Source organism: Lactuca saligna, chromosome 1 (genome assembly GCF_052625555.1).
Source record: "Lactuca saligna cultivar CGN05327 chromosome 1, ASM5262555v1, whole genome shotgun sequence".
NCBI classification, from domain to species: Eukaryota; Viridiplantae; Streptophyta; class Magnoliopsida; order Asterales; family Asteraceae; genus Lactuca; species Lactuca saligna.
In genome coordinates this window covers 23,376,223-23,387,155 of record NC_136417.1, presented here as the reverse complement: position 1 = coordinate 23,387,155, position 10,933 = coordinate 23,376,223, and the positions used below count along the sequence as shown (strand labels likewise).

Sequence of the window (10,933 nt, the reverse complement as noted above, 5' to 3'; positions counted from 1 at the left end):
GCTTATCCCAATTACCGATAAATTCCAGAGTACAAGGTCTCAACATATCCTCTAGTATTTGAATTGTCCTTTCACCCTAACCATTAGTCTGCGGATGGTAGGTTGTACTTAAACACAACTTTGTACCAATCTCTTCCTGTAAGTTCTTATAAAACCTTTAAGTAAAATGACTGTCACGGTCTGATACAATTGTCAATGGAACATCGTGAAGCTTCACTATCCCTTTCATGTAAACATTTGCAAACTTATCCATAGACCATCTCTCGTTGACCACTATGAAGTGTGCACTCTTTGTGAATCTATCCACGATTACCCAAATCATATTGTGACCACTCTTTTGTCTTGGATAGTTCAGTCACAAAATCCATGGTGATGTCTTATATATATATATATATATATATATATATATATATATATATATATATATATATATATATATATAAGAGAGGTGTGTAGGGTTTATATTATGTTTTGGTAAAATAAATAAAAGAAAATGAAAAAACAAATATAAATAAGGGTTATCTACACAAAAATCCCAATTTTTTTTCAAAAGTTTCAATAAAGTCTTAAAAGTTTTTTTTAACAGAAAAGTCCCAATATTTTGATGTTTTGCCTAAATTAACGAAAAAATCATTTTTTATATTTGAACAACAAATGATAAATTATATGATTTTTTCAAAATATTGAAACTTTTATGTTAAAAGAAACATTTAGGACTTTACTGAAGCTTTTTAAAAAAGTTTGGAACTTTTCTGTAGATACATTTCAAATACATTTAATTATGAAATAAAAAAAAATTATTTTAGACTAATGATGCAACTACATAACATTTTGGACCAAATTTTACAAAGCAAATTTACAATTTTATCTTTTTAAAATATTTGAGTAGTTTTCATTTTTTTTTTTTTCACTAGGCTAATGGTTAATTTGTACATAAGATGAGAAATATTTTAAAGGCGAAAGTGAAAAAGAAAACGTAAATGAAATAAAAACAAAACCCTCGTCCCACAAAACCCTAGCCTGTTCATCTCTATCTACAAAGAAAACTCTCAGGACAGAAAAACCTTAGCCGAAGGTCTCTCTCTCTCTCTCTCTCTCTCTCCCTAAACTAGCAAAAGAGTTCGTTACAGATAAACTCGAATGAAGTTGACGGTTGAAATCGGCGACGGTGATGGCTAGGGAGAAGGAGACGACTGGGGACGGCGAAGATACGTCTATAACTGTGTCTGTGCACGTAAGAGGTCGACGATAAAGCGACGGCGACGAGGAGAAAACGGGGAGGCAACGGCGTCGGGTTTTCTAATTTGGTATTTGGTTGGGTAGGTTTCGGATTTTATACTTACTACCTGGATAATTTTGGCAAAAAAACAGAACACCCCCTGAATCAAGACGGCTGCTATTATACTCAACAAGAAGCTGCGGCTCACCGGGTTTAGTTTTCCAGAAACAAGAATGGCAATGGCGTTCGCTACACCAACCAACACTTTCAAGAAACCCCCGTCTTATTTCTGGTTTTGTCATCCATGCCCTCGTTCAACTACTTCCATAGTGACATCTTCTTCTTGTCGGTCTATGCGGAGTTCTGATTCTAACAAGTCCCTTTACAGGTTTGCGTTCCTTATCATCTTCTTCCAAGCTTTGCAGCGTTCATTTGGTTTTTAATGTTATGGCTTTATTTCATAGGTTCAATTTTTCTTGTTGCCTCTTATTTATTTATTTATTAATGTAGTTATAACGGGGTTTTTGGATGTTAGGCAATGATTTGACTTCTGAGTCGACAAATCAGAATAAGATAGTAAGATTAGATGATTAAAGCTATTGTATGTATTTTGACAGTTTCGAAGTAATTAGGCTTGAAGAATTATAATCATAGCCATATAATATGTTGGTTAATAATGCAGTAGGTTGGACTCTTGTACCTCTTCAGGATGATAGTTATTGGATTCTTCTAAGTGTGGTTTTAGTTGAGTTTAACCTAAACATCATCAGTATACCTGTTTTTTTATTTTGCATCTATATCCATACATATTTCTTAGATTACTTCAGAAAATTCAAAACAAGTTACATATATCAGTATTTGTTCATCATGAAGATGAAATTGCTATAACATTTCATGATCTCATTCTAATTTTGCAGGTGGCAAGTTCAAAATCTCCATACTACAAAAGATCGTTTTTGCAGTACGTCCATGGCCCTTACTCCCTTTGGATTCAGCTCATGGTCAAATGTTAGTACCATGTCCTTTGATGAAAGCCGAAGATATGCCTACACAAGAAATAATCAATCATATGCTGATTTCAGGCTTCATGTAGAATCAAAAAGTGGTAATTCATATGCTCGAATGGTGCCACGTGGCAATAAAGATGGAATCCAGGAAAACACTTGCATCACACCTGTCTTGGACACTCATCCACAAAACCTATTCAGAAAAAAAGATGAGAAACCACAAACATGGAGTCAAGCAAGAGAAGTATTAAAAGCCACTAAAGAAAACACATATTTTTCTAATAAAGTCACCCTTGCTGTTCCTAATGTACCTAATGTACCCAGTGCTCAGTATGCAGGATCTGTCATAACTGAGCCCTGTAAACATGAGGATATACAAGAATCTTTAAGAAAGTCTCAAACCTTGTCACCACATGTTAATGTTGTCCCAAAAAAGGACTTAAAATTGGAGAAACCTAAGTTGGAGCAAACCATGTCACCACCTCAAGGGCAAAAACGTCCGGAGTTGAAGCAAAAGTTTTCAGAAGACACGCCTGTTAATGGTGTCCAGAAAAATGAATTGAAATTGGAGAAACCTAAGTTGGAGGATTTGAATGAAACGTATATTGTTCCATTAGATTTTAAGGAGTATTCTCATTTACAGAAGAAGCTTACAAGCATTTATGACAAGGTTCTTGTAGTTGATAACATCTCCATAGCCAAACAAGTGGTTGAAAAGCTTACAACTCAGTATCGTCATCTAGTCCATGCATGTGACACAGAGGCATGTATAAAAAATCTTGTTTCTTTCTGTATTAAAAGTCAAAAAGAAACACTCATAAGTCATAACACACTTTTGGTTGTAATTTTCAGGTGGCTGCAATTGATGTGAAGCAGGAGACACCTGTTGATCATGGAGAGGTTATATGCTTCAGCATTTATTCAGGGCATGAAGCTGATTTTGGAAATGGAAAATCTTGTATCTGGGTTGATGTTCTTGATGGTGGTGGAAAAAGTATGTTGGATATATTCTCACCTTTTTTCGAAGACCCATTTATTAAAAAGGTTAGTACTAGTATACAGTAGACACATTCTTTATGTCTTTATTTGGGTAAGAATATAAAAGCAATGTAGTTTATTTGGCATATTTACACCCTTAACAGGTGTTGTTATGTTATGTTGTTGTGTAGGTTTGGCATAACTATAGCTTTGATAACCATGTTATAGAGAATTACGGTCTTACCCTTGGTGGTTTTCATGCGGACACAATGCATATGGCACGATTATGGGATTCTTCTAGAAGAATGTCGGGTGGGTATTCTCTAGAAGCACTTACTAGTGATTCAAAGGGAATCATGTCAGGAGCTAATTTAGGTCCTAACGAAGAGTTAATCGGGAAAGTATCAATGAAAACCATTTTTGGGAGGAAAAAGCTGAAGAAAGATGGTAAGGAGGGTAAAGTTGTCATTATTCCTCCCGTTGAAGAGCTTCAAAGGGTAGAACGGGAACCATGGGTTTGTTACTCTGCTTTGGATTCGATAAGTACTCTCAAGCTTTACGAGAGATTGAAAAGTAAACTATCGAATAGGGAGTGGAAGTTTAATGGGGTTACAAAGGGGACATTGTTTGATTTTTATGAACAATATTGGCGTCCTTTTGGGGAGCTTTTGGTGAAAATGGAAACCGAAGGGATGCTGGTTGATCGTGATTATCTAATGGAAATTGAGAAAGTAGCAAAAGTGGAGCAACAGATTGCTGCTGATAGATTTAGAAACTGGGCATCAAAGCTGTGTGCAGATGCAAAGTTTATGAATGTTGGAAGTGATACACAGTTACGACAGCTCTTTTTTGGTGGCATTGAAAACAGGTAGAATTTTTATGAATCTTTAGCTTTTTGTTCAATGTTGAAAAAATTTTAGCCTTTGATTTTGATTGTTTGCATAATTTATTTTTGTTATGCAGCAAAGATCAAAGTCAATCTCTTCCAATGGAGAAAGAGTTTAAAGTTCCAAATGTTGACAACATTATTGAAGAAGGCAAAAAAACCGCGACTAAATTCCGTAAAATCAAACTGCATGCGATTTGTTCTGGTCTACAAACAGAGACATACACTGCATCCGGATGGCCTTCTGTTTGTGGGGATGCTTTGAAAACCCTTGCTGGAAAGATATCCATGGATTATGATTTTATAGATGATGACAATGAAGAGCTGGATGAAAACACAAGTGATGATTTTATTGATAAAAAACCCGGAAATTTCTCTAAAATTTCTGAAAATTCTTATGGCACGGCTTATGAGGCGTTTGGTGGGGGGTCTGAAGGACAGGAGGCTTGTCATGCAATTGCTGCGTTATGTGAAGTTTGCTCTATCGACTCGTTGATTTCCAACTTCATTCTTCCTTTACAGGTTAGAATAATTAGTTTTTAGTTAGTTGTAACTTGTAATCTATTGTTTCGAATTTAGAAAAATTAATAAATGTATTGGTTTTATTGTTATGTTCACAGGGTAGTCATATATCTGGTAGAAACGGGCGTATTCATTGTTCGTTGAATATCAACACGGAAACAGGACGCCTATCTGCTAGGAGACCAAATCTGCAGGTTACTTTTATTTGAATAATAACATAAATAAAAATATGATGTTGACATGTGTCATGTATGTTATCTTATCTTTGACTTTCAGAATCAACCTGCTTTAGAGAAGGATAGATACAAGATTCGTCAGGCGTTTATAGCAGCACCTGGGAACTCTCTTATCGTTGCTGATTATGGACAGGTAAAGTGGTTAAACTTTATTTTATTTATTTAAAAAAAAAAAAGATCAAGTGGTTGTATAAAAGTTAACTGATATATTTATGGTTTATAGTTGGAGCTTCGGATTCTTGCACATCTTGCAAACTGTAAGAGCATGTTGGATGCGTTTGAAGCTGGTGGAGATTTTCATTCAAGAACTGCCATGAACATGTATCCTTACATCCGTGAAGCCATTGAAAGTAAACAAGTTCTTCTAGAATGGCATCCTGAACCTGGTCAAGAAACTCCACCTGTTCCTCTTCTAAAGGTAAGGCAAGAGTTATATTTTTTGTCATTATCAGTGGGTGGTTTTCTGTATTAATAGTGTTTTGTTTATGATTAGGATATGTTTGCTTCTGAAAGGAGAAAAGCGAAGATGCTTAATTTTTCCATTGCATATGGGAAAACTGCTGTTGGGCTGTCACGTGACTGGAAGGTTTCGGTTAATGAAGCAAGAGAAACGGTTGCTCGGTGGTATGGAGGTAGAGAAGAAGTGCTGAGGTGGCAAGAAGCGCGTAAAAAGGAAGCTCGCAGAATCGGATGTGTGTATACATTGTTAGGACGTGCACGCACTTTTCCATCTACCAAAAATGCCCCTGCATCTCACAGAGGTCACATTGAACGTGCTGCCATTAATACCCCCGTCCAGGTTCATAACACCCTAATTTTTTTATTTAAAAAAAAAAAAATTAAAAACAAGCTAGGGGAGGGAGTAAAAGTTTGATATAAAAAAAATATTATGAACAGGGAAGTGCTGCTGATGTTGCTATGTGTGCCATGTTGGAAATATCTAAGAATGCTCGTTTGAGAGAACTTGGGTGGAAGCTGCTTTTACAGGTTAGGTTTGTTTTAATATTTTAAAGATAAATCTAATATAAAAACAGAAATAAAGAAATAAATGAGATTTGGAACACAACACACACAGGTTCATGATGAAGTGATATTGGAAGGGCCAACAGAGTCGGCAGAGATTGCAAAGAAGATAGTGGTGGATTGCATGTCAAAGCCTTTTGATGGGAAGAACATTCTCAAAGTTGGGCTATCAGTTGATGCTAAGTTTGCCAAGAACTGGTACTCTGCCAAATAGACTAGAGTCATTGATTGGTGATGGAAGTTTTGTCTGCCTGTGTGTTAATTTTGTATGAGTCTGGATCTTGAATAATGATTTTAGGTCCTGCTTCCTTGTAAAGTAGAAGTAGTAGTTTTTGAGTGACTTTGCAAAAGATTGATTCATGTGTATTTGCTTTGTATATAGTTTTCTTAGGTGTTTAGCTTCTGGTATTATTTATATGTAACTTGCATTCTAAGTAAGTGTAAAAAAGATGTTGAAGCCACTTGGTGTTTTTTTTTTTTTTACCTTTTTCATAGAAATCTTACTGTTTTTTATCACCATTTCTTTTTGCTAGAAGTAAGTCAACGCTAATTAGCTATCTATATCACCAACTTATAGACAGTTAACCAATTAAACTTGAAGTGAGTGTTGGTTAGTGGTTACAAATACTGTAAATCAAACCTTGAATTAGTACCCAATTGAGCTCATAACGTCTTGTAGGGTGTAGAGCCTTTTACTGTGACCTCATTATCAAACCAATAAAGCAAATGGAAAATGGATCAAAGAATTCACTCGCTACAATTGGGCTAAACATGACAGTTTAGACTGATATGAGACCCATGTGGTGGTCGGTGTCCCAATTGTATGATAAGGAGTTTGCGTTTTCCAAGTCATCAAATAAGGGTTTGGAATATGCTAGTAAACAGAATAATAATATATATATAAATATTTTATGCATACTATATCATCAAATCAGAGTGGCGCAGCGGAAGCGTGGTGGGCCCATAACCCACAGGTCCCAGGATCGAAACCTGGCTCTGATAACAGAGAAAAGCTTCCATAATTTTTTTCGTCCCTACACGTTCCTTCTTTAACTTTGTTACCCAGCTCAATATCAGACGCTATATTTAAAAAACTTTTTGAAATACTTTTAATAAATGTTACAACTTAAACCATACAAACATTATTTGTGTTTTGATGAAACCATAGTTTTTTTCATCCCTATTATTATTGACTTATTGTTTTGTCATCGTATCTTATTTACTTAACCATTGTATCCTGTATTCCAATAGTAAAAACCAATTCATGAAACCGATAGTAAAAAATAAATTAATTGAATGATTTATATCCTCTTAATTTTAATACCTGTTTTGTTCCATCTAAACACATTGTTTTTGACAAAATCTTAGTTTTAAAAGTAGTCATTCATAAGGAATGACGACCTTTGTTTTAGTTTCTTATATCTAATAACTGGGATTTAAACATAATCTGGCAAACCATTCAACTTTGCGTAAACTTTCCTTTAGTTAACTTTATAAGTGATATGTATGAGATCTTTATAGGATCCAGCTTGTAGTTTAAGTATTCTGATTATGGACCAAAAATGTAAAAAAAGAAAAACAGTTGTTGCTTGAAACCCATATGGATCATACAATTGAACTAACGTGAAACTAGAAGTCGCATGATAACTAAATTTTCATACTACAACATTCTATACTACTAATCCCAACTAAAACAACTGTCTGTCGCTAAAGAGGAGGGAAGTTACACACTATTGTGAGAGTCCTCATAGCAAATTAACAAAAACATAAACAAAACATGATGAACCCTAATCAAAACTACCAGAAACCACAACATGAATTATTGACTACAAGTCTGCTACAAGGGGGCACATGCTACCCTTCAATCGATCAAGAAACTCATCAATTTGGGGCATTTTCGGGTTCTGTAATTGAAGGCTATTTATGTCTTTCTCTTATATCATATCATCAAAGGGGGGCATATGTTGAAAGAAACCAACAGATGGGAACTCATAAAAACGCCTGCTTTTCATTGACAGCATATTTTACCATAAACCCAAGATTGCCCTCAACCCCACTGCTCCAAAAAAGAAAAAAGATCAAACAAATGTGATAACATTAGTTAATTATCTGAATATATATTGGTACATAAATAAAATAAGGTATGCATATGATACCCATGGAAATAATTTGCAATATGTGGTTCAGGGTGCATCACTTCCTGCAGTAGGTTTTCTGTTCAAGTAACGAATTACAGCATCTTCCACCCTATCAACCATACATACACAAAATAAGTCAAAAAAAAAGTACAATTATTATTGTATATGAATTTACAAGAGGTGATTTCCATTTATTTCGACTAGGGTATACATATATTCAGAACAATGTATCGGTGTTTCTTTTTGACTTGATGCAAAAAAGAAGCTTCTATAAGAAAACTGATTATTGAGATAAATGTAAAAATTACCTCCCTATCCCTAGATATATTATATTTCTAATATCTACATAGTATCAAAGCCAAACTTGAATTAGAAACAATAAAAAAAGAAAACAAAGAACTCACCATGGTTGATTATAAAACTCAGAACGATGCTCTTTCTCAGCAATTCGAGTAGCATCACCAGCAGCAGTTTTCAAATCCTTACTCTGTGATGCAATAAATGCATTAATGAACTCACTTGGTGACTGACTAAACCCTAAAAAGAAAGCCCTTCTACGCCTATGTTCATGAATTTTCTTAATTGCAGAACAAATCGCTTCATCACAAGCATCAATCTCCCTATGTTTCTCCAAATTCTCCAAGAAATTAGACATATCTTTATCCAATGAAAATGGGACATCCACAAGAACATCATAACACGTATTTCCAACCGGATTCACCCCAGAAAGCTTGATTTTATGCTCCAGATGTATAGGCTGTGGTGGGGATAAATGCTGTGAAATCTTTTGAGAAACCAATGCAAACTTCACTTTATCTTCTCCAAATAGTTTTCTAAGAGGTGGATCACATGTAAAGAAGGAAGTATCAGTTGGGATTTGAAGTTTTTTTGTTTTCACATATTGCCAGATGGCAGCTATAATTCGAGGGCGGGTCTCCACCTCGAGTCCAAGAACTTCACTTAAAGCAGGTGAAAGTTTGAATTTTTCAGGGGTGTAATTCATTTCTAATCGAATTATTGCAGTGAACTCTTTATCCCCTTTTCTTTTCACCTCAAAACCCTCATTAAGTGCCAAAGATCTAGAACTTTCCCACAAGATTACATGGTTATCCGGGTAGAGATTTTGGTCTAAGTAAATAGTGATTTTCTTGAAAAAAGATGAAAACTTTGGATTGTTTGAGGTTTCTGTTCCGTTTTCTAGTAACCTCCCGAGAATCTTGAGAGACCATGAAGGAGGCTCTGTGTTTTCTTTATGGATTCCGGAGTTTGTTTGGTTTGTGAATGTGTTGAAAATGTAAATTCTGAGCATTTTTTGGATGCGAGGAGGGTTCTTGATGGATTCTTGAATGTCGACTTTTTTTCTTGCAAGAGCGGAATCCACACGACCCTCGAATTCCAACAATTGAGTGTAAAGAGCGGATTCCGGTAAAAGGGCGGCTACTTTGTCCGGAATCTGCTTTTCCGGTGGACCTCTTTTTCTTCTCCGGGCTGCAGGGGTGAGTTCCATGGTTTTTAAAGGTGAACCACTAGCAGCACCAGAGGAACTTGGAGGTCTAGAAGATGGTTTTTGACCGGATCTTTTTGCATTCATGGGTGTTACGAGTGATGGAGATGAGACACCGATGTTACTGTTGCTATTAATCCCTACCATTGGATTTGGCTTCTGGGAAAGCGATTGGGCTTGAGCTTGAGCTTGTAACTGAGCTTGAAATCGAGCATGGGCAGCTCGAGCTTGAGCCTGAGCTTGAGCTTGAACGTATTGTGCTTGAGCTAGCGCCTGAGCCTGCGGCTCAGACAGCTGAAAGTGACCGGAAAAATGGGCTTCACCGCCGTCATGACTTTGAGGTTGTGGGTGGTGCGAATGGTTCATCGGTGGTGCCATAGATTGAGGAGCTGTTGCGCTTGAATTACCAAACCCAGTTGGAACACTCACGCCCCCAACGTTTTTCATTGAATTGTTCATATTATTACCACCCCCCGCCATTATTATCTCAATCTAACAAACCGTAATCACTATCTTCGTTACTTCCCACGATTCTATCAAACAGAGCCCTTCCTGAAACACTAATTCAAGTCAAAATCCCCAACCTTTTGCATTCAAATCGCAAATTACGTACATGGGTATACAAAGATTAAAAGAAACAACAAAAATAACACACGGATCAGTGTAATTGCAAATTGTGAGAGTTCAAGACACTGGTAGATACGAATTTGAAACCCTAGATTTTGTTGGATCGAGAGAAAATGGGAGAATTTGGGACTTACACCGAATGTTGAAAGGGATTTGGGGTTTCCTTTTGGGGGATGAGGGTTCCAAGTTGTGAGCTAAATTGCTTTCGATGACCTGTGCTTCTTTTACTTGATTGTTTTCCCTCTTCTCCGGAATCTCTTTTCCGCTCGCCTGTTCGCCGTTCGTGGCGTTCTTGTTGTGGGTTTCAATAAGCTCTCGAAGTTACCAAAGTGCCCTCGTTCAAACCCAAAAACTTACAGAAGAGATTTTTCTTCTCTATACTTTCTTTTCTAGTTAATTTATTAAAAAAAAAATACCTATATATTTTATGATTTTCGGTTTAAATAATTTTTCCAAAAATAAAAACCTATACTTTTTTATTTTTTATTTATTTTAATTGATCATCCGGTTTGAATGTAAACTTCCGTTTACGGATAAACATGAAGTTTATTGTTTTTTTTTTGCTTTGTGAAAGAAGTTTTTACTATTATGGTATTGTTATATGGCTATATAGGACACTAGGTCTGTAAAATATCTTTTGTACATGGTGATGTTTCTATTTTGAAATAGAAAAGATCATGAATATATATACTGATGATAACTATTTGATAAAAGATGGAACATGAGATTTATGTAGGATAAAAGAGGTTTTTATCTCTTGTAATACCACTTTTGTCAACCCTATTGGCGACTA

General features: G+C 35.7%; 2 protein-coding genes across 2 annotated transcripts; one reads left to right on the top strand and one right to left on the bottom strand.

The window, feature by feature from the left end:
* The first annotated feature begins 1,006 nt into the window (after window positions 1–1,006).
* On the top strand, window positions 1,007–6,332 carry LOC145028724 (DNA polymerase I A, chloroplastic/mitochondrial-like). The gene is made up of 11 exons (XM_078977486.1): window positions 1,007–1,607; window positions 2,137–2,989; window positions 3,079–3,270; window positions 3,396–4,072; window positions 4,168–4,612; window positions 4,711–4,806; window positions 4,889–4,981; window positions 5,072–5,266; window positions 5,342–5,647; window positions 5,746–5,835; window positions 5,924–6,332. The coding sequence occupies exons 1-11, from the start codon at window positions 1,453–1,455 to the stop codon at window positions 6,083–6,085; spliced, it is 3,264 nt and encodes a 1,087-aa protein (XP_078833612.1). The 5' UTR covers window positions 1,007–1,452; the 3' UTR covers window positions 6,086–6,332.
* Window positions 6,333–7,436: 1,104 nt separating this feature from the next.
* On the bottom strand, window positions 7,437–10,490 carry LOC145028715 (SWI/SNF complex component SNF12 homolog). Its single transcript, XM_078977477.1, has 4 exons — window positions 10,275–10,490; window positions 8,414–10,065; window positions 8,028–8,118; window positions 7,437–7,927 (listed from the first exon to the last, which is right to left on the bottom strand). Exons 2-3 carry the CDS (start codon window positions 9,991–9,993, stop codon window positions 8,055–8,057), a joined length of 1,644 nt encoding a protein of 547 aa, XP_078833603.1. The 5' UTR covers window positions 9,994–10,065; window positions 10,275–10,490; the 3' UTR covers window positions 7,437–7,927; window positions 8,028–8,054.
* Between the last annotated feature and the right edge of the window lie 443 nt (window positions 10,491–10,933).

Bases quoted from the DNA above. Each gene is read 5' to 3' on its own strand.
- LOC145028724 (XM_078977486.1), top strand. From the start codon at position 1,453: ATGGCAATGGCGTTCGCTACACCAACCAACACTTTCAAGAAACCCCCG. The intron at 3,271-3,395 runs GTTAGTACTAGT...GTTGTTGTGTAG, and splicing joins AAGACCCATTTATTAAAAAG to GTTTGGCATAACTATAGCTT. The intron at 4,613-4,710 runs GTTAGAATAATT...TTATGTTCACAG, and splicing joins ACTTCATTCTTCCTTTACAG to GGTAGTCATATATCTGGTAG.
- LOC145028715 (XM_078977477.1), bottom strand. From the start codon at position 9,993: ATGGCGGGGGGTGGTAATAATATGAACAATTCAATGAAAAACGTTGGG. The intron at 8,119-8,413 runs GTGAGTTCTTTG...TATGGTTGATAG, and splicing joins GAGTTTTATAATCAACCATG to GGTGGAAGATGCTGTAATTC.